The sequence below is a fragment of the Electrona antarctica genome (assembly GCF_951216825.1).
Source record: "Electrona antarctica genome assembly, chromosome: 3".
In the NCBI taxonomy this organism is placed as follows: domain Eukaryota; kingdom Metazoa; phylum Chordata; class Actinopteri; order Myctophiformes; family Myctophidae; genus Electrona; species Electrona antarctica.
In genome coordinates, this window is record NC_136808.1 from 6,016,174 (window position 1) to 6,035,805 (window position 19,632).

The following is a 19,632-nucleotide window of genomic DNA, read 5'->3' on the forward strand; positions in this document are numbered from 1 at the left end:
AAAAGTCAGTCGTACAGTAGTTCATAGTTCCATATTTGAGATCAGCATTGTCATTCTCTTTAAGGTCTCAAAAGCGATCACACGGTCTTCTCTGTGACAGCACTGCTCCCATGGCGCTTATAGAATCTATAGCATACCTTACTTACTGTATAGACTCTATTTCACATTGATTTCCCCTCTAACTTTATCTCCTCTCTGTGTGACGCTCTCTTAAACCATTTTGACCTGAGATCAGATTCTAAAAACGTCTTCTACATCCTGACAGTTTTCTGAAAAAGCTATGTTTCTATGTCAGTGGTTCTCAACCTTTTTCATGTCAAGGTCCCCCAAAAATTATATGAATTTGGCCGCCGACCCCCATCTGAAAATAATATGTTCCAGGGACCTCAACAGAAGCAAAGATTTGAGTTAAAAATGTTCATTCTGAAAAATATATTCAAAGATTTGCGCCACATTTTCACGATTTTCCAAAAATAGCAGACCTACAAGCTCGTAGCGCGCCACTCGGTGGCGCGCTACGAGCTTGTAGATCTGCTATTTTTCAATAGCTAAATTATTTATAACAATGTTTAAAACACCAAAAGGGGTTCCCGCCCAAAATGGCTTAAGTTAACATCTCCCCTCCTCCTCAACCCACCGGGGGTATAAAAACCAGACGGATGTAATGGAATTCCACTCTTAACGAGGATCAGCTCCTCCCAGACATCTTTGCACGTAAAGGAGAACCTGTTTGGATAGAATATCTGGTCCGGCAATGACTGTGACTTTTAATTCCCGATAGAATAGATGGAATGGGCCAGGGGGGAAGTAAGTGTTTGGTTTCAGGCTGTTCTAGATAGCAATGTCAGACAAGTGCAATAATGAAGATTCTTCACGACGAAGGAAGAAGTTCTGTGTCTGATTATATAACAGAGCCAGCTTGGACCGGTTCCATTTGATTCTATCTGCTTTGTTGCTTGTTATGTATCTTGCGAGACCTCGGGGCCTTTCTTTGCCATTTTTTTGGTTTTAATGAAAAACATCTGAACATCTCAAACAAGAATTGCACTGCACAAAAAAAAAAGCCTCTGCTTCCTTCTCTGTTAAGAAGCTTTAGTGCATCGTAAAGTAGGCCACCAGACTGTAGTCATTGTATTAAGGCAGACATTTAGGGTTTGTTTGCAGTCTTTGTGGGTTAAGACGTTGATAGTCATGCAGTTGGACTATATAAAGGGAAGCAGTGTCCGTCCATAAAAGGAAGAAAAAAAAAAGCCCTCCAGTCTGTAATTTCTTTAGTTGGTTTGAAATGTGCGAAAACCTTCTTGGTCAGGTCTTGTCTCATCGTGTTGGCTGTGCTGTTATCACTGTCTGGCTATAAAGGCTTGAGACCACTTACGATTTGTTGACTATATAATTTCCTAGCTAGTGTATGCAATTAAGTTAATTAACAGGTCCCTGTGCTACAGTTTTTAGACTGATGCTTACACAAGAACATGTGAGTGCATGTTTTATACTTTGGATAAGTTTATAGCTGTGTTGTTTGTTTTGCCATCTTTTGGCTGTTGTGTACCCCCTGATGAGCGTGCAGCAAATAGTGATTTTTGAGTGGTGCAACCACTCAAAGGAACAGCAATGTCCGTGTTAACCTATGTGACTATGAGTACCAGTAGGGGCAAAAGTGGCGCTGTTGTGCCAGAAACAGAGAGAGAGAGATAGTGCTGCACTGTTGCCTGCTAATGAGAGAGAGAGAGAGAGAGAGAGAGAGAGAGAGAGGGGAGGGGAAGGGAAGGGAAGGGGAAGAGGGGAGTTGCACCACTCACGGGTGTGATTATTTTTTTATATCATACAGTATTTCTTGAACAATGTTTAATTATGAATTTATATTAATGGTAAGAATATTCATTGATGCCTTTTTTTGGATTTTCTTTTCTTTTTTTTTTTTTCCTGCTCTAGTCTGGGTCACCTGTTTCTATTGACATTATTTGATGATTAACAAGAAGTGTTGACGTGCTAGTGGAACTCGACCCTTGGTCTCCTCTCCTGGACTGTTATGGCATCCTGACACTATAAAACTAGACAAACATAACATTCCCTCTGTCTGGAATAATAGCCTAAATAAAAACAACTCATGAAATATTCATAGCAACAACGGAGACGGCTTCTTTATAGGGTTGTTTTGTTTTTCCAGAAATGTCACCTCCCATGAATAAAGAGGGTCACATTAACCATTGATGTTTTAAGTGGGTTCTTGGATTATTTTTACATGAGCACCTGTTTAAAAATGTAAAATTCTGTACGAAATCAAACATTGACGGAGAACTAAAATAATATTAAATAATAATATAAAATTACATTTTAATATTTTTTTTATCCAAAAGTGAGTACCAATCTCAGACCATTCTTTGAGCAATTTGTTCTGAAAGATACTATTATAGTCAGTAACCCCTACTCGGTATGAGATTTTCCTTCATTCCCTCACTGGGTTAAACGTATGCCTGAAGACCGTTTCACTGTTGAAGGACACTTAACTGGGTTAGTGATTCAAAACAGGGAAGTAAATAGCCGAGAGGGAAACGTCCTTTAATGGGAACTTATCAGGTCATTGGCCACGTTGCTTTTCCGCAACAGTGGAAAAGAATGGGACACTCAATTTGCTGCTTTGACAGGTGTCTGCTTCTGAGCTACACACACTGACCTGCCTGTTATTGATTCTATATTAGAAGCTACTCTATACTGTAGATGGATACAGGCTTATAGCTGATTTGAGGTCTGTGCTTTTCTATGCCATCCCATGCTTATTTAACCTGGACTAGTCTCGCGTAGCCATCCCATGCTTATTGATAATTTTAGTAAGAGCGTTTTTATTAATAATACTTTGTGTATATATACGATACACCAACAGAACACCAACAACTTACTTAATGGGCTGTATAAAAAAGAGTCACATGTGTTTGTATCATCATTAATCACTTTCAACGGCCCCTGGATAAGAAAGAACTCACAAGAACTCCCAAGAACTCTTAACTAAGAAAGTACTGTAACTAAAAGTATGCAACAAAACCTTAATGTGATTTTTAATGCAACTTTGGTAGAACCTTGAGTTGTATACTGTAGCTCCATTAAGCAACAATACATACATTTAAGACATTTATGAGCTATTGTTTCGAGAAGTGGGCTTTCCTTTGTTTTAGTGTGACCTTCGTTGTTTTTGCAAAATTGGGCTTTTCGGCACTATTAAATCAATTTCTTTCAGCTGTTTTCAAAACTATACCAAGGCACGATACTGTGCATAATAATGGTTGCCATTTTCTAGCATCGGAGAGGAATAATATTGCCAGTAAGTTGTTGAAACTGGATTGGTATGTGGATAAAATGCAACGAGCTGGACCTTATAAGGCTTCCTAAACTGAGTTTATCTGGCAGGGAGCTACAGCAGTTTGGGTCTGGCTTCATTCCAGATGCTACAGCATTGGACAAGTGCAGGGCTGGACTGGGACAAAAATTCGGCCCGGTCATTTTCGCATGAATTTGGCCCAGACCGGCCCACCACAACCAGCGCGCAGATAGCAGAAACTCTACCGCCCGCTCCGTCGAGGCACACACAAACAAACAAGCCCTAATACCACCACTTTTACAGAACAACATAAATGATACAAACCAACAGACAACTACACAACCCTTTGTAGAGGCTTTATTTGTCACTCACTGATACAGGTACAGTGAAATTATCATGATGGCACTGGCAGAATGGCAGCACGCCCGGATCTTTCCCGCCTATTGGCCTGCCTGCCTGTTTCTTATCATGGCGGCCCACCGGGGATATGCCCGGTACGTCCTGTGGCCAGTCCAGCCCTGGACAAGTGCACACTGGCTACCCCTATCACCCCCACGTACATCTCTGTGGCATAGAAATGCAAAGTGAGGCTTTAGTTGTTTCAGACTATAAACTAGAAAAAGTGCCCCTCGGGGCACAGCTGTCTCCACCAGGCACGATCAGGTTGTGCAGGTCAAAGGTTTGTTCTTGGCCTCTAGGGAGTGTGCATGCAAAGTTTCACGCAGATCGGTGCCGCGGTTCTAGGTTAAAATGTGAAAAGCTGCCTCATGGTGGTGCTATAACAGGCGGTTCAGGAAGATCTGGGGGCCAGAGGTTCATCGTTGGCATCCAGGGAGTGTGTGTGTGTGCGCAAATTTTGGCATCGACAGGGTTAACAGTGCCGGAGATTTAGCTGTTAACGGACACGCGGACGGACGGACACACGGACGGAGGGCAAAACATGCTCTCCCCCCCCCACACCTTCGGCCTGGTGGAGACAATGAATGTTGGTAGCTTGTAGCGTAGCTTACTCTAATCTCTGTGACTCGAAATAATACGAATAGTAGAATCAATCAAGCTTGAGGTGGAAGGAGAGAGAGGGTGACTGACTGCTGTAGTGGAAATGATTTCAGGAGAGAACCCGATGAGGAAGTATCTAGTATATTATGGCAGGCAGATTCGTCAGCTGTACCGAGTACAGACCCATCTGGCACTCCTTTGTGGCCTGCTGTGGTATTAAACCATTTAGGCCTGAAAAAAATCCTGACAGTTTTCTGAAATACCTATGTTTCTAGGCCTATATCACTCAATATTATTACAAAAATGTCTTTTTAAAATGTCTTTTTTTTCTGAAAAACCTCATGTTTCTGTATCAGTGGTGCTCAATATTTCGTGTCAAGGACCCCAAAAATCATCTGTAATTGGCCTCCGACCCCCATCTGAAAATATGTTGTTCCAGGGACCCTCCAGAAGCAAAGATTTGAGTTAAAAACGTTCGTTCTGAAAAAATATATTCCATATTTGAGGCGCATTTTCACGAGTTTTCAAAAATAGCAGACCTACAAGCTCGTAGCGCGCCACTCGGTGGCGCGCTATGAGCTTGTAGATCTGCTATTTTTCAATAGCTAAAGCATAACATAATACTAACACCAAAAGGGGTTCCCGCCCAAAATGTGTTAAAAGGGAACTACTGGTTAGGTCCAGCTGCCTCTGCCTGCCAGTGAGGTATACTTTGCAGTTTGCCCCTTTGCATCTGTGTCGGAGGAGGCTGCCTCATATCATAAAGTTGGTGAATTATTTTTAGAAGGGTGTGTCGATCGATGCCCTGGGGGTTAAATAATGATCCTTTGCAGCCAGGAAATGCTAGTACTATTGTTGACATTGATATTTTGTTGAATGACAAGACAATTAAACATTTCAGGTCTATTATGATGGTTGACAGTTTGTGAAAGTAAAAAAGGGAAATCCCGGGATCATCCCCGCATCACTGTTTTCACTTAACAGCTAAAAGAAAAAGACGAAAGAAAAATGAATTTCATGGGGTATCCCCATAGAGTATATAAAAGGATAGAGACTGAACTGGCGCGAAGCTCCGCCCCCCCAGCTATTCATGTCAGTGGAAGTTGCTCAGTGGCGTTTTGAAGTACCCGGAAGACTGCCGGAAGTACCTCCTCCGGACCTCAAATTTGAGGTCCGGGGTGACTTAGGGAGTGATGGTCCTACATGTTAAAGCCCAGCTGCACAGGGTTTCCCGGTCATGAATACACGGGTCCGCCTGTAGTCCCTCCTCCTACCACTAGGGCCCAGAGCTTCAACGTTGAATAGCCTCACTGGCCCCTTGGGTATCCCTGATGCTATAATTGAAGATACCTGAAAAATACCTTTTAAATACCCAATAGAATAGATGAGTCCACAGAAATAATGGAATGTCCAGTCGGAAGCCAATTCATTTTAGTTCGGAGAGCACAAAGAATGAGTCCACATACAGCCAATTACAAAATGTCTCTCCCCGTGTCACAAAATGGACACGGCTTATATATCATTTTAATCAAGATTGAGAACACTACATATAGCTACGTGTCAAACAGCCAAGGGAGGTACAGTTACTTCCCATCAAAACCAAGGAAGCTCTGAGAAGGAAGGGAAGTGGTCACGTGACTGGGCTGCGCCATGACACTTTCATGGACACTTTCATGGGAGCCAAACTCACACCGGAAGTGCAATGAATACATGGCAGTGAATGGAGCCGGCTGGACCAGCTCATAACAAACATTATTCATGAACAATTGAGACCTTTTGTAAAGTAATCACTTCTGGAAAATAACAGAAGACATGTCACAGGTTGTTTTCTAATCACTTTTCGATGTGCACAGAGTGCACAGTATATCATTTTATCTGAGGATCTAAACAGCAGCAGGTATCGTTTCTGGCTCCGAAGTATTGCGAGATTTGGCTGCCAGACAGGAAACGGTGGGAAGTCTCGCGATACGTGGTGCGTTCAGAAAGGTACTTTGTGCTCTTTAGATACCATACCTCTATACAAATTACACAGTGTACACATCGAATAACAACACATTAGTTACATGTCTTCTGTTATTTTCCAGAAGTGATTACTTTACAAAAGGTCTCAATTGTTCATAAATAATGTTCATGAGCTGGTCACTGAGCTCTCATTGACTCCAGTGCATTCTTCCAAACTTCCGGGTAGTTTGGCTCCCATGAAAGTGTCATGGCGCAGCCCAGTCACGTGACCACTTCACTTCCGACCTTCTCAGAGCTTCCTTGATCAAAACCAGGAAGCATAATGCACATTTGAGTTCAGAGGTTAACGAAAAGTGAATTATAGCGACACTTATAGTTGGGAGGTTTACTTGGCATATTACAATTGATGGCCGTGCCGACTAATATAACGTTTTTAAGACGTAAATAGGAGAGCGAGGGAGACGGAATGTCTGCCTCGCGCACCACACTGAGGTCAAATAATAATAATGTTTTCCACAGAGAGGAGCAGATAAACCGGCGCCACTGAATGTAGCTAAATAAAAATACAGGAGATATGAAAGTCAGTGGGACAGTGTGACATGAAAGATAAGTCATAGGGCAATATGGCATATGTAACGACTCATAACTATTGCAGGGCACATGTAAACAAATCTACAAACAACACATCTACAATATTATCCATCAATATGCATTAAATTTGGCTGCGGATCCCCCACCTCAAAATATGTTGTTCCCAGAGACCTCCAGAAGCAAAGATTCCATCCTGGGGGTATAAATGTAAATCTCTCACAAAGGGAGACCGGGATTCGAATCCCAGGTAGGAGATAAACGTTATTATGGATTACCCGCCTTATGTCAACATTTCCGAGCTATATCCATGCTTTGTGTTGCTACTGGTTTTTGCATAGAACATATCGCTTTTCTTTATTATATTTTCATTACATTTTCAAAAAAGACAACAAACGGATTAACCCATTTTGGGCGGGAATCCCTTTTGGTGTTAGCATTATGTTATGCTTTAGCTATTGAAAAATAGCTCATAGCGCGCCACTCGGTGGCGCGCTATGAGCTTGTAGGTCTGCTATTTTTGAAAGAACGACTGACATAGAAACATAGCTTTTTCAGAAAACTGTCATTTTCAAACAGACATTTTTAGAATCTGATCTCAGGTCAAAATGGGTTAAAAAAAACAAAAACAAAAAAACAATAAAACGGCATTACTTTTACCTGACCAAAACATCCCATTCAGTTTGTCTTCAGATATTGTCGATCTCTTTGTAAAACATAAATATGTCAACAGCTATAGTGAGATGAGACACAAGACGTTTTTGAGCGCTTCCCCCACGAGGTAAACTCGATCAGGCCAAGCGAGAACAGACAAACAACCAGACAGTCATCTTTGAGTCCGTCTGTCCCTGTGCATTTCAATGACGGCTGATGGATCAATGTTTCACTAAATTGGGCTTTTCTGATTGGCTGCTTCTGTGCCATGCTCTATCAGAGCCCTGCTTATCACATCTGTGAGTCACTCACCAGTCTTTGAACCGTTTTCCACATTTAGCTAATCTGCTAATCTGGCATTTGGTTTAAATGGCCTTTTTTTCCCTGTGGTAGTTTAGGCCTGACGTCGAGAAAATAAAAAAAACGTCTTCTGAAAGAATATATATATTCAAAGATCTGTGCCGCATTTTCACGATTTTTTCAAAAATAGCAGACCTACAAGCTCGTAGCGCGCCTGTTAGATTTATAGCTGAGGCTATGAAAAATAGCCAAGAGACCAAATACCTCGACCTTATAAGACTTCACTGGAAAAGTGAAAACCCAAAGTATCAAAACCCAAAAGATGAATTTAGAGTATTGTAAAAAACCTGAAAGGATTTTTTGACACAAACTCTTAAAGTATTTCGAAGTTATCTTCAGTTTTTTCTTCAGATCCAGAGCGTGTACAAATGTATATATATACTGAAAAACATGTCATAGATTAGGATTCAGCTGTCACATTTCAATAGGTTGAAAGGCCCCATCAGAGTAAGGTGTCATCAGGCTGTCATGGGCGTCCGGTGGTCTGAATTCTGTTTTCGACTTTAATCACGTTCCGTGATTAAGATTCTGTTGATGACGCTTTATCTCATAGGGTGAGAGAGTATGTTTATCCTCATCTTTAAGGGCAAAGTTGTTGTCATGTTGTTTTCCATTTAATCTTATTTACCTTTGGTACAATCTGGAGTGGGCGACAGCTGATAGTGGAATTAATACACACGCAAATATTGATATGATATCACTGGGTGACAGGGCAGTCCTGTGCACCAGATACAAGAAGATTTACAAGGTCTTTTTTAACAGTAATAAGATGTGAACATAAAATATGAAACAATAAATCATAATGTAAGAAAATACCCATCAGCGCCACTCGGTGGCACGCTATGAGCTTGTAGATCTGCTATTTTTCAATAGCTAAAGTATAACATAATGCTTATAGTTAAAACACCAAAAGGGGTTCCCGTCCAGAATGGGGTTAATGTTTGCAGCATGCGCTCTTCAGAGTAGATGGGGACGAAAAAAAGCTTCTTATACATTTCGTTCCATTTGGTGGCACAGGGATGGATTTACACTACAGTTACTGTAAGTCATGATGGGGGAAAAAGGCTTGTTTCTCACAGTTCGGGTGAATTGGCCTCTTAACCCATTTTGGACTGAGGTCGATTAAAAAAAAAAGGCTTCTAAATCCTAACATTTTTCTGAAAACCATGTTTCTATGTCAGTGGTGCTCAACCTTTTTCATGTCAAGGACCCCCAGAATTATCTCTATTGGGCCACGGACCCCCATCTCAAAATATGTAGTTCCAGGGACGCCCCAGAAGCAAATATTTTAGTTAAAAATGTTCGCTCTGAAATATCTATTCAAAGAGTTGTGCCCCATTTTCACGACTTTTCAAAAAATAGCAGACCTACAAGCTCGTAGCGCGCCACTCGGTGGCCCGCTATGAGCTTGTAGATCTGCTATTTTTCAATAGCTAAATTATAACAATGTTTAAAACACAAAGCGGTTCCCGCCCAAAATGGGTTAAGGTTTGGGGCTCTTTGAATGTCAGACGTTGCGTTGCTGCTGCATGGATGCATGAGAGCATCCGATCGCTGTGTGTTTTCATTTCTTATCTATTTTATGCTATACTGTATGGTTGAAAGAAATCATTCTCCAGAGTGTCTGAAGTCATCTCTTCTTGACTTGTACTCGAGGGATTATAGGTCATTTCTAAAGTGAATTGCTGTGAAATGCTGCTTGAATTCTTGCCAGCTGACAGTCATTGCACATCTTTTGAGCCATTCAGACTATCTAATTATGTAGAAGTCAAGTGTCAAGGACATCTTAATGTGTGTCGATGTACTTTTGCAAAACGTTTGCCTGCATGTATGGGTGGTAGGGCATTAAGCAACTAGTCGACTAGTTTACTAGTCGACCTTGTTGGTACTAGTTGACTAGTTGATAAGAAAAACAAAAACGTTTTTTTTTTTTCTTTTCGATTTTGTAGGCCTCAAGATCAGGTAGATTATAGTTAAAGATATATTTTTTTGCGGCTTACGCCTTTTATTGGTTTTTGAAGGGACAGACAGTAGGCTGACAGGAAACGGGAGAGAGATGGGGGAAGACATGCAGTAAAGGCCGTGTCGGGCTCGGGAGTCGAACCCGCGGCACACTGCGACTGGATTACCAGTCGGGTGCCCAGACGGTTGCGCCACCGCCTGGGCCAGGTAGATTATAGTTAAAGGCCCTTATTTATCAACGCGGTGTACACCCAAAATTGGGTGTACACCGCGTTGATAAATAAGGGCCATAGTCACCAATGTACACAGTTTTTAAATGTACAAATATTTATTTACCAAACCCCCTCCCCCCCTTTTTTTTTTTTTACACATAATAGGTAGTTAAACAACGACTAGTCGACTAGTAAACTAGGCAACTAGTCAACTAGTAAAAATGACTAGAAGTGAATGCCCTAATGGGTGGTTACTGGTTGGACTGCATTCCCAACCTGCACTCAGGTGTTCTGGAGTTAATGGATCCCATGTTGTTAGTTAGACCTTTACTCTCTGCAATGCAGGACAGATTATTTTTCCAAAGCTTCACATATGATTCAACCCACTGGTTTTTGGCACAATTCATCCCTTAATACCTCTTAACCCATTTTGGGCGGGAACCCCTTTTGGTGTTAGCATTATGTTATGCTTTAGCTATTGAAAAATAGCAGACCTACAAGCTCATAGCGCGCCACCGAGTGGCGCGCTACGAGCTTGTAGGTCTGCTATTTTTGAAAAATCGTGAAAATGTGGCGCAAATCTTTGAATATATATTCTTTCAGAAGACTTTTTTTTTTTACGTCAGGCCTACATGGGTTAATGTGCTTCTGCTTCCTTGTATTCCCCACACAGTCTTGATATCATTCTTACGGCCGCGCTACATAACACATGGGGACGGAACCGCACCACGGGTGGAGAGGAAAGGAGAGGTGGCTGTACCCAATATGTGTCTTTTTCATTTGAAGGCGAGGCGAAGGGCTGTGTAACCCCCGCGGACACGTGGAAAAACAATAATAGAATCACGCGCAGAGCTTACACACAACCTGTAGCCGGGTTCCATTGATTACAGTGGCAGCATAGCAATTCCGTGCCAATTCCGTCCCCAGTGTACGGCATTAAAACCCATTTTGACCTGAGATCAGATTCTAAAAATGTCTTCTACATCCTGACAGTTTTCTGAAAAAGCTATGTTTCTATGTCAGTCGTTCTTCGATTTTTCAAAAATAGCAGACCTACAAGCTCGTAGGCTTTCAGCTTTCAGGAAGAAACCTACACGGGGAAGACATATTTTAATATTATTATTAATTAACCACAATTGGGTTCTATTAGAGCAGGGGTTCTCAACGTTTTTTTGGCCGGGGACCCCCGGAAATGCTTTGGCCATGTCTCGCGACCCCCGCCCCTCCTCCCCCCTCCCCACCACCAATAAAAATTGACCGCTACAATAACCTTAATAATAGAGGAAAATACATCATAAATAAATACCGAAACCAGATAGAATCATTAAGGAAAGCTTATGCATGTATGACATGTACTATGTAAACTCTTCATTTCCATTTCCAGACATGCAGTTTATTTTATTTATTTTTTCCTTTTTAAAAAAGAATAATCTGGCGACCCCCCCCCAAACTAATTTGGCGACCCCCCGAGGGGTCGCGACCCACGGGTTGAGAACCCCTGTATTAGAGTAATGTTAAATTCATAGACACGTAAAAAAGTACAAAGCTATGGTACTCCATTATCTTGAAATGTTTTGCAGCCTTTTGTGCTCAGCCTTTTCGGATCGCTAAACTTGTTTGGCGTAGCTTGAAGAAAAATGTTCCAGCTCGATCAATCTTCAGTGCTTTGTTTATTAAGTTGATCTCTTGTCATTGGTGATGTGTTAATGTGATTTCGGGACTTAATTGACCCTGCCAATCGACACCCGATTGATTGATGCCCGGCCTGAGTTCCCCTGCCTCTTATCTGGACCAACACAATGGGCTCCACTCCTATAGCTGTCTCTTTCAGAAGAGAGATGCCATGGCCTCCACCTAAAGCTTTCGCATGTCAGCGTTTTTTGCTCAATTTACATGCAGTGCTTGCTTGTAGCTATAGCTTCAGTCTTGCTCTATTATAGTTGCTATCCCTCTCATTCTCACCAACGCACGCACGCACGCGCATACATAGTACACTGACCCTTTGCGAATTGTGAGTTCAGCACAGAACAGCATCTTAATGTTCAATGTGTCATCTTTTCACTTGGTTCTAGCCTCCCGTGTTTGACGTCACGTGGGTGGCTGTATGTGTCACCCCTGGCTGACTCGCTGCCCATTAAACGGGAACATACGAGTGTAGTGGACAGGACACCCCCTCACCCAACATTCTACATTGGACAGCAGGAATCTGAGGAATGACATCCGTGTTGTTTTCGTCGACTAAAACCAAGACGAAAAATGTCGTCGACTACCTTTTTCCACTGACGAAAACTAAATGGAAACTAAATGAAAACTAAGCTATAATGACAAACTAAGACGAAATAAATACACTGACAATTTCGTCAAGAAATAAAAACTAGACTAAAATGTTAGGAAGGGACTAGTGGACAATAGATCCAGTATAAGTCATTTTACACTTGGTTGCATGCTGAAAATAGCAGATCTACAAGCTCACAACGCATAGCAGCGCGAAGCGCTGTGAGCTTGTAGATCGGCTATTTTCAGCATGTGTCATTACGACGGCATCAAGGCCCGCAAAAACACATTTTAGTCGACTAAATCGACTGTAGATTTAGTCGACTAAAATCCTATGCTATTTAGTCGACTAAAACTAGACCAACACTAAGACATTCCAGGTGCCTAAAATGTGACCTAAAACTAAATGAAAACTATTCAAGAGACTATGACTAAAACTAAAATCTATATTTGCTGCCAAAAACGACACTGAATGCCATGCACGCACACATGCACGCACGTACGTGTACATGCGCACACTCACGCACACACAGGCCACATTATATACACCCAGCCACTGCAACAGCAAGAATGAAATCACCTTCTTTTTCCTTATCGTGAAAGGATTGGTATTTCTTAAAGGCACCAGACTTTTTTAATGTCATTGATTTATCCAACTCAATTCTCTTGACTGAAATCATTAATTGACTATTCAGAGCCTATTACGGCAGCCATTACACGGAGCACAATCCCTTTCTAAAGGCCAGGTGAACAGCTGAATAATATGTCCTTCTGAGTTGATAATCATGTCTTGTCCTTGTCTAGCCCCGACCCCCACACGCTCTCCCTCATCCCAGATGTACTTATATTCATGTCATGCAACCGCCCTTGTAAAAACTGCACCACCATTGTGTTAGGTCAGGGGTGTCAAACTGGTGATCCGTGGGCCACATGCGGCCCAGGGAGAGGTCCAATGCGGCCCTCGACATGATTTTCAAAAAGGAAACAACGCTGCTACTCCCCCTCCCCCACCTACCCCGCTAACGGCCCTGCTGTAGACGGCTTTGTCTCTGCCCAGGTGTGGAATGTTGTCACTGACGGGCTCGTTAACAGTCTATTCAACTACTAGTTGAGATGGATACTCTCCTCACACTCTGATGCAGCAGGACATGGAGAGGCTAACCATAGTTGTTACAGCTCAGTAGAGTTAGTTAGTTTGACGATAGTCAAAGCAAAGAGATACAAAGTGTCAGATTGCATGATGGCTACACCATGTCAATTTGCCATTTTGGATATTTTGGATAAAATAATAATTGCATTTTTAACTAGTCAAATTTCCAATGTTTTTTTTGGGTATTTTTTTCCACCTCATACAAAATGTCTTGTAGCCTACAACTGTAATACAAATAAAGTCAATTTATGTCAATAAACAGTCTAGAAAACAAAGCCAAGTGACAACTGTGTAAGTCAACGCATGTGAGCTGCAACTGGTCGCGGCCCTCATCAAGTCACCTTTCGCGCAATGTGTTTGACACCCCTGTGTTAGGTGGTTCGTGGTCACGAACTTGAGTCACGAGAGACGCCACGGAGCGAGCTAAAGCGTGCGAGTTGCCGTGTCGAACGTTGCGAAGTTTGCTAGAGCCGACTCAGCCCCCCCCCCACACACACACACACCCCTCAGGCAATGCCTGGAATGTGACACATGACTAGTGTGTGTGTGTATTTTTGTTGGCTACTGTCCTGCAAATTAGGTCCATATATTAGGTAGCCTGGCTAATGAGCCAGACTCGAATCACACTGTCGTGTGGTATTTGAGTCTGGAGATGCTGTGTATGGATCTTGTTTCCTGGGGGGCGGGTTCAAACATTTTCTCTTTGACGCAATTGGTCAGAGCTACTGTCAGTCAAAGGTCTCAAGCATTGAACGTCACTGTACCAAAGCCCGCCCATATTGCATACCGTGTCCCGATTGGCCACACCAGTTCTCTGGTGTAGGAAATGGGTGTACAATTGAGCCTCTCCAGACCGTAATCCGCCGGCAGGCAATTTTTTTTTGTGCCAACGGCTGATTCGGTCTGGCTTATTAGCCAGGCTATATATTAGGCAGCTTAATCCGTTTTTCAGATGTGTGAAAGCATGGACACCGTCTCGCATGATGCACAAACCCAATGCCTTCCAAATGAAACTGGTTGGTGTCGGACGGGGTCTCCAGACGAGCAGACCCGTCCATCTTCAGGGTGAAACGTGGTCATGAATAAATAGATGGGCTGGTCCTGGGCCTTGGTCCTGGGTCATATGTGCCCTTTGACCCCTGACCTCTGACCACCCTGAACTACCTGTCCTTAATTTAGTACAGAATACTTAATATCGACTGCCGAAGATTATAGGATATTATACTGTGCGTGACCCTTCTGCAACGTCCGTATTTTCTTCACTGACTTTAATGATTGGGATCAAAATGAAAGCGTTCGATTGGTTACCCTGTCCAGTGATCTTCTCTAAAGGCAATGTCCATCATGATTGCAACAGCTGGGTGTCGGTGAGCTTGCCAGGCATCAGCCTGGTCTCTGCTGCAGCAATCCATTTTTACACCCTCTGACTGAGATAAAACAAGGGTTTTACTGAGCAGTTAAAATGTTACCTCGATGCCAGTGTCTGACGGGGAGCCCTGCATGTGACTTGATTCAGTATAGCGATCATAATTGTGCATCAGATGGGAGGTGGACGCTTTTCAGACAGGGCATTAGTCCGACATTCATCCGCATGTCGGACTAGCGCAGGGTTCCCCAATTAATTTTCCTCAAGGGCCATATTTTGACTAGGGTACCAGGCTGGGAGTCCGCACGCACGAGGTCGAGGTCTTGCCCTGAAAATTCATTTTCAGGGCAAGACCCCAATTTGAAAAGGATGCCCAGTTTGACATGCATAGGCTACTGACCCCCATTTAATGCCATTTATATCTGGGACCCCCTAAAATTCTTCCAGGGGCCACAGGCCCACATATCTCTTGGCCGCAAATGGCCCGCGGGCCGCCTATTGGGGAACCCTGGACTAGCGTCTGCTCCCGTGCTTGGCTATGGTTAGGTTAGGAGATGAGGTGGGTTGTCATTTGTCGGACCAATGACTTGTCTGAACTACGTACTGCACCCGCATCAGATTGATTCTTTCATACACACACCTTATGTATACACACTCGTGTTCTCCATTTGGATATGACTGACTTAGCAGTTACAAAACCTCTTATTTGCCCTGTCTTTGTGTTTTTTATAGGTGTTCGGTGATTATTATCACTTCCGGCATCGTACCTTGGTGAAGAGATCACTGTCGGATCACAGAGGGACACAAGTGCGTCTACTGACAGACCCCAAGGTGAGTCATACTGAAGCTCTGGCTAGAGTCCCTCTCTCTCTCTCTCCCCCTGCCAATGTGCCACTCAGTGTGTAGGGGTGGCGGTGGCTCAGGGGTAGAGTGCCTGGATGGTAACCGTAAGGTTGCCAGTTCGAACCCGGGCTCCCCCAGAGTTAGTGTCGAAGTGTCCTTGAGCAAGACACTGAACCCCTAATTGCTCCCGATGTGCTGGTTGGTGCCTTTCATGGTTTCTGCCGCCATCGGTGTGTGAATGGGTGAATGTAATGCACAATCTATGTAAAGCGCCTTGGATAAATGGCGCTATATAAATGCACCATTTACCATTTACCATTTAGATTGGCTATTTTAGGTGAAGACATTTGGAGTATAGAAGCCAAGGACGACTCCTCCGGTCAACAACTTTGTAACTTTGATGATGCTTCCAGAGTTGTGTCATCATCTACTACATTTTGGAGAGTTAAGAAATGTACATTTTATGTCCCGTTTTACTGACTGTCGCACATATTGTAGGCCCGAGTTTTACGGTAAATGCACAACACAGCTCTTGGTGCCTTAGCCCATTCTGGACAGGAACCCGTTTTGGTGTTTTTTTTTTGTGGCTTTCACCTTTTATTTTTATATATTTTATGGAGGGACAGACAGTAGGCTGACAGGAAATGGGGCGAGAGATGGGGGGGGGGGGGGGGGAAGACATGCAGTAAAGGCCGTCGGGATCGGGGAGTCGAACCCGCGGCACACTGCCAGACTGGATTACCAGCCAAGGTGCCTGGACCACTGAGCCACGGCCCAGGCCCCGTTTTGGTGTTTTAACTAAGCAATTATCTTATACTTTAGCTATTGGAAAAAATAGCAGATCTACAAGCTCATAGCGCGCCACCGAGTGGCGCGCTATGAGCTTGTAGGTCTGCTATTTTTTGAAAAAAATCGTGAAAATGTGGCACAAATCTTTGAATATATATATATATTCTTTCAGAAGACCTTTTTATTTATTTCGACGTCAGGCCTAAATGCCTTAGGTACCTCATCACTATCCGAGAAGCAAACCATCGAGGTAGTATAACGTTTGGGGAATGCAGTCAGCTGACGACCACAGGGCAATGAGCCAGACCCTGGACTCTCATTTATCACCCTGTTTTAACCCATTCTGGGCGGGAACCCCTTTTGGTGTTAGCATTATGTTATGCTTTAGCTATTGAAAAATAGCAGATCTACAAGCTCATAGCGCGCCACCGAGTGGCGCGCTAATAGCTTGTAGGTCTGCTATTTTTGAAAAAACGTGAAAATGTGGCGCAAATTTGGAATATATATATTCTTTCAGAGCGAACGTTTTTAACTCAAATCTTTGCTTCTGTGGGGTCCCTGGAACAACATATTTTCAGATAAGGGTCGGAGGCCAATTACATATAATTTTTGGGGTCCTTGATATGAAATATTGAGCACCACTGAAACATGGGTACTTCAGAAAACTGGAGGATTTAGACAAGACATTTTTTTTAATTTCGACGTCAGGCCTAAATGGGTTAATGGGTGCCTGAGACAGCGCACGGCATCTGGCCTGTCCGTTTACTTCTTACCTCAGCGCTGAAGGGTGGACTGGAGGCTCCGACCTGCACACATGTTCCCCAGATACACATGGACCACTCTGAAAAACCAGTTCCTTCTGCTTGTCTATTCTGATTTAACCCATTTAGGCCTGAAATCCATTTAGGCCTGAAATCCATTTAGGCCTGAAAAAAGTCTTCTGAAAGAATATATATTCAAAGATCTGTGCCGCATTTTCACGATTTTTCAAAAATAGCAGACCTACAAGCTCATAGCGCGCCACTCGGTGGCGCGCTATGAGCTTGTAGATCTGCTATTTTTCAATAGCCAAATTATAACATAATGCTTAGTTAAAACACCAAAAGGGGTTCCCGCCCAAAATGGGTTAACAACTTTATACCACTTTAACCATGGCTGACCTATTTTGGGTCCTATTGGGCCCTATTTTGGACAGGCGACACGTTTCTAAATTTGTCAAATTGTTTAGAATGTTTTTTTTTTTGTGGAAATAGATCTATTACTAGTAGGGATGTCCCGATACACTTTTTTCGCTTTCCGATCCGATCCCGATACCACAATTTCTGTGTTAGCCGATAACAGTGTCGTGATCTCATGTTGTGTTTATATATCTCGTGTTGTGTTTATAGCAGACTCCTCACTCAAATGTGCACTTGCAGTTTGGGCAACTCCAAAGCAAACTCCACATGTCCCAACATTTAATTTACCTGCCATATTGTCAACCCCTTACCCCTGTGTCGGATCTGTGGTTAGACTGGCATATTCACCGATACTGATATGACCCGATATGACAAATAAGGGCCGATCCGATACTTTTCCCGATACCGATACAGTATCGGGACATCTCTAATTACTAGGTCACAATGCTTCTTACGTTTTGAACATTTTTTTAATATTTTTCAGCCAGTGGCGTAACATCATCGTGCAAATATTTTGTTTAGCCTTTTGTCAGAAGGTCTGAGAGATCTGGCATTGGCAAGGTGATGCAGTGATTCACAGATGTATATGGGAGTCAGCCTGCTTTATCAGTGATTTAAAAACAACTTTAAAATCAATTCTACATGCAGTGGGAAAACGGTGTAAACTTAGAAGAAGTGCCCCTCGGGGCACAGGTCTGATATTATTCCACCAGGATTGATATTTGGATAAAATCAGAAGGACTAACATAAAACAAGTGTTGCACATAAACAGGCCTCCTGGTGGCGCTCGAAAAGGCAGAATTGAAAAATGCAGGCCAGATTTTTTTGCATACAACGTTTTATGCAGATCGGTGCAGTTATATGTGAAGACGCGACTTGGCCTGTTCTAGCGCCACCATGAGTCTGGTCCTACGGGGCTGTCAGATCCAGGGCTTCAGATCCTGGTCCTACGGGGCTGTCAGATCCAGGGCTTCAGATCCTGGTCCTATGGGGCTGTCAGATCCAGGAGCACATTGTGGGGTCTGGCAGAGACCCAGATGATGGTAATTAGAGAGCCTTTGAACAAGGTTCATGGATCCTTTTGTTTTGGACTCATCTGTCCCACTTTAAAAACTACAGGACCGTTTCTTAACAGAGCAATCGGGATTTTTTTTATAGTTGATTTTTTTCCTTTCTGAAACACAATGTTTAATTTAATTTGCTGAAAGTCAAAAGGGGAAATGAAGAACTTTCTGTTGATATGTCGGTTGGTTGGCTTATTGTTTACATGACAGGGATCAGTACAAATGAGAACAATTACAATGCAATCGTAGTTCCAGTAGTAACTTATAATTAGGGTGCACTGGTGTGGGGGAATGCAGCACCAAGGCGCTTCCTGGGAACTCTTGATTTTGAGAGGGGGGTGTCGGGGAGGCAGAGATCCTGGTGGGATTTGATAAGCTGACCTAAGACCAGGCAGGGGAACTGGCAGGACTTTCTCCCTGACCTGAGACCAGGCAGGGGAACTGGCAGGACTTTCTCCCTGACCTGAGACCAGGCAGGGGAACTGGCAGGACTTTCTCCCTGACCTGAGACCAGGCAGGAGAACTGGCAGGACTTTCTCCCTGACCTGAGACCAGGCAGGGGAACTGGCAGGACTTTCTCCCTGACCTGAGACCAGGCAGGAGAACTGGCAGGACTTTCTCCCTGACCTGAGACCAGGCAGGGGAACTGGCAGGACTTTCTCCCTGACCTGAGACCAGGCAGGGGAACTGGCAGAACTTTCTCCCTGACCTGAGACCAGGCAGGGGAACTGGCAGAACTTTCTCCCTGACCTGAGACCAGGCAGGAGAACTATGGCAGGACTTTCTCCCTGACCTGAGACCAGGCAGGGGAACTGGCAGGACTTTCTCCCTGACCTGAGACCAGGCAGGGGAACTGGCAGGACTTTCTCCCTGACCTGAGACCAGGCAGGAGAACTGGCAGGACTTTCTCCCTGACCT

The 19,632-nt window shown here is 43.4% G+C and overlaps 1 protein-coding gene across 1 annotated transcript in view; it reads left to right on the top strand.

Moving 5' to 3' along the window:
- The window catches only part of furina (furin (paired basic amino acid cleaving enzyme) a), a 132,844-nt gene that overhangs the window by 37,092 nt on the left and 76,120 nt on the right, over positions 1-19,632 (top strand). Inside the window, 1 exon segment of the mRNA XM_079497965.1 lies at positions 15,573-15,671. Coding sequence (XP_079354091.1) covers positions 15,573-15,671 — 99 coding nt within the window.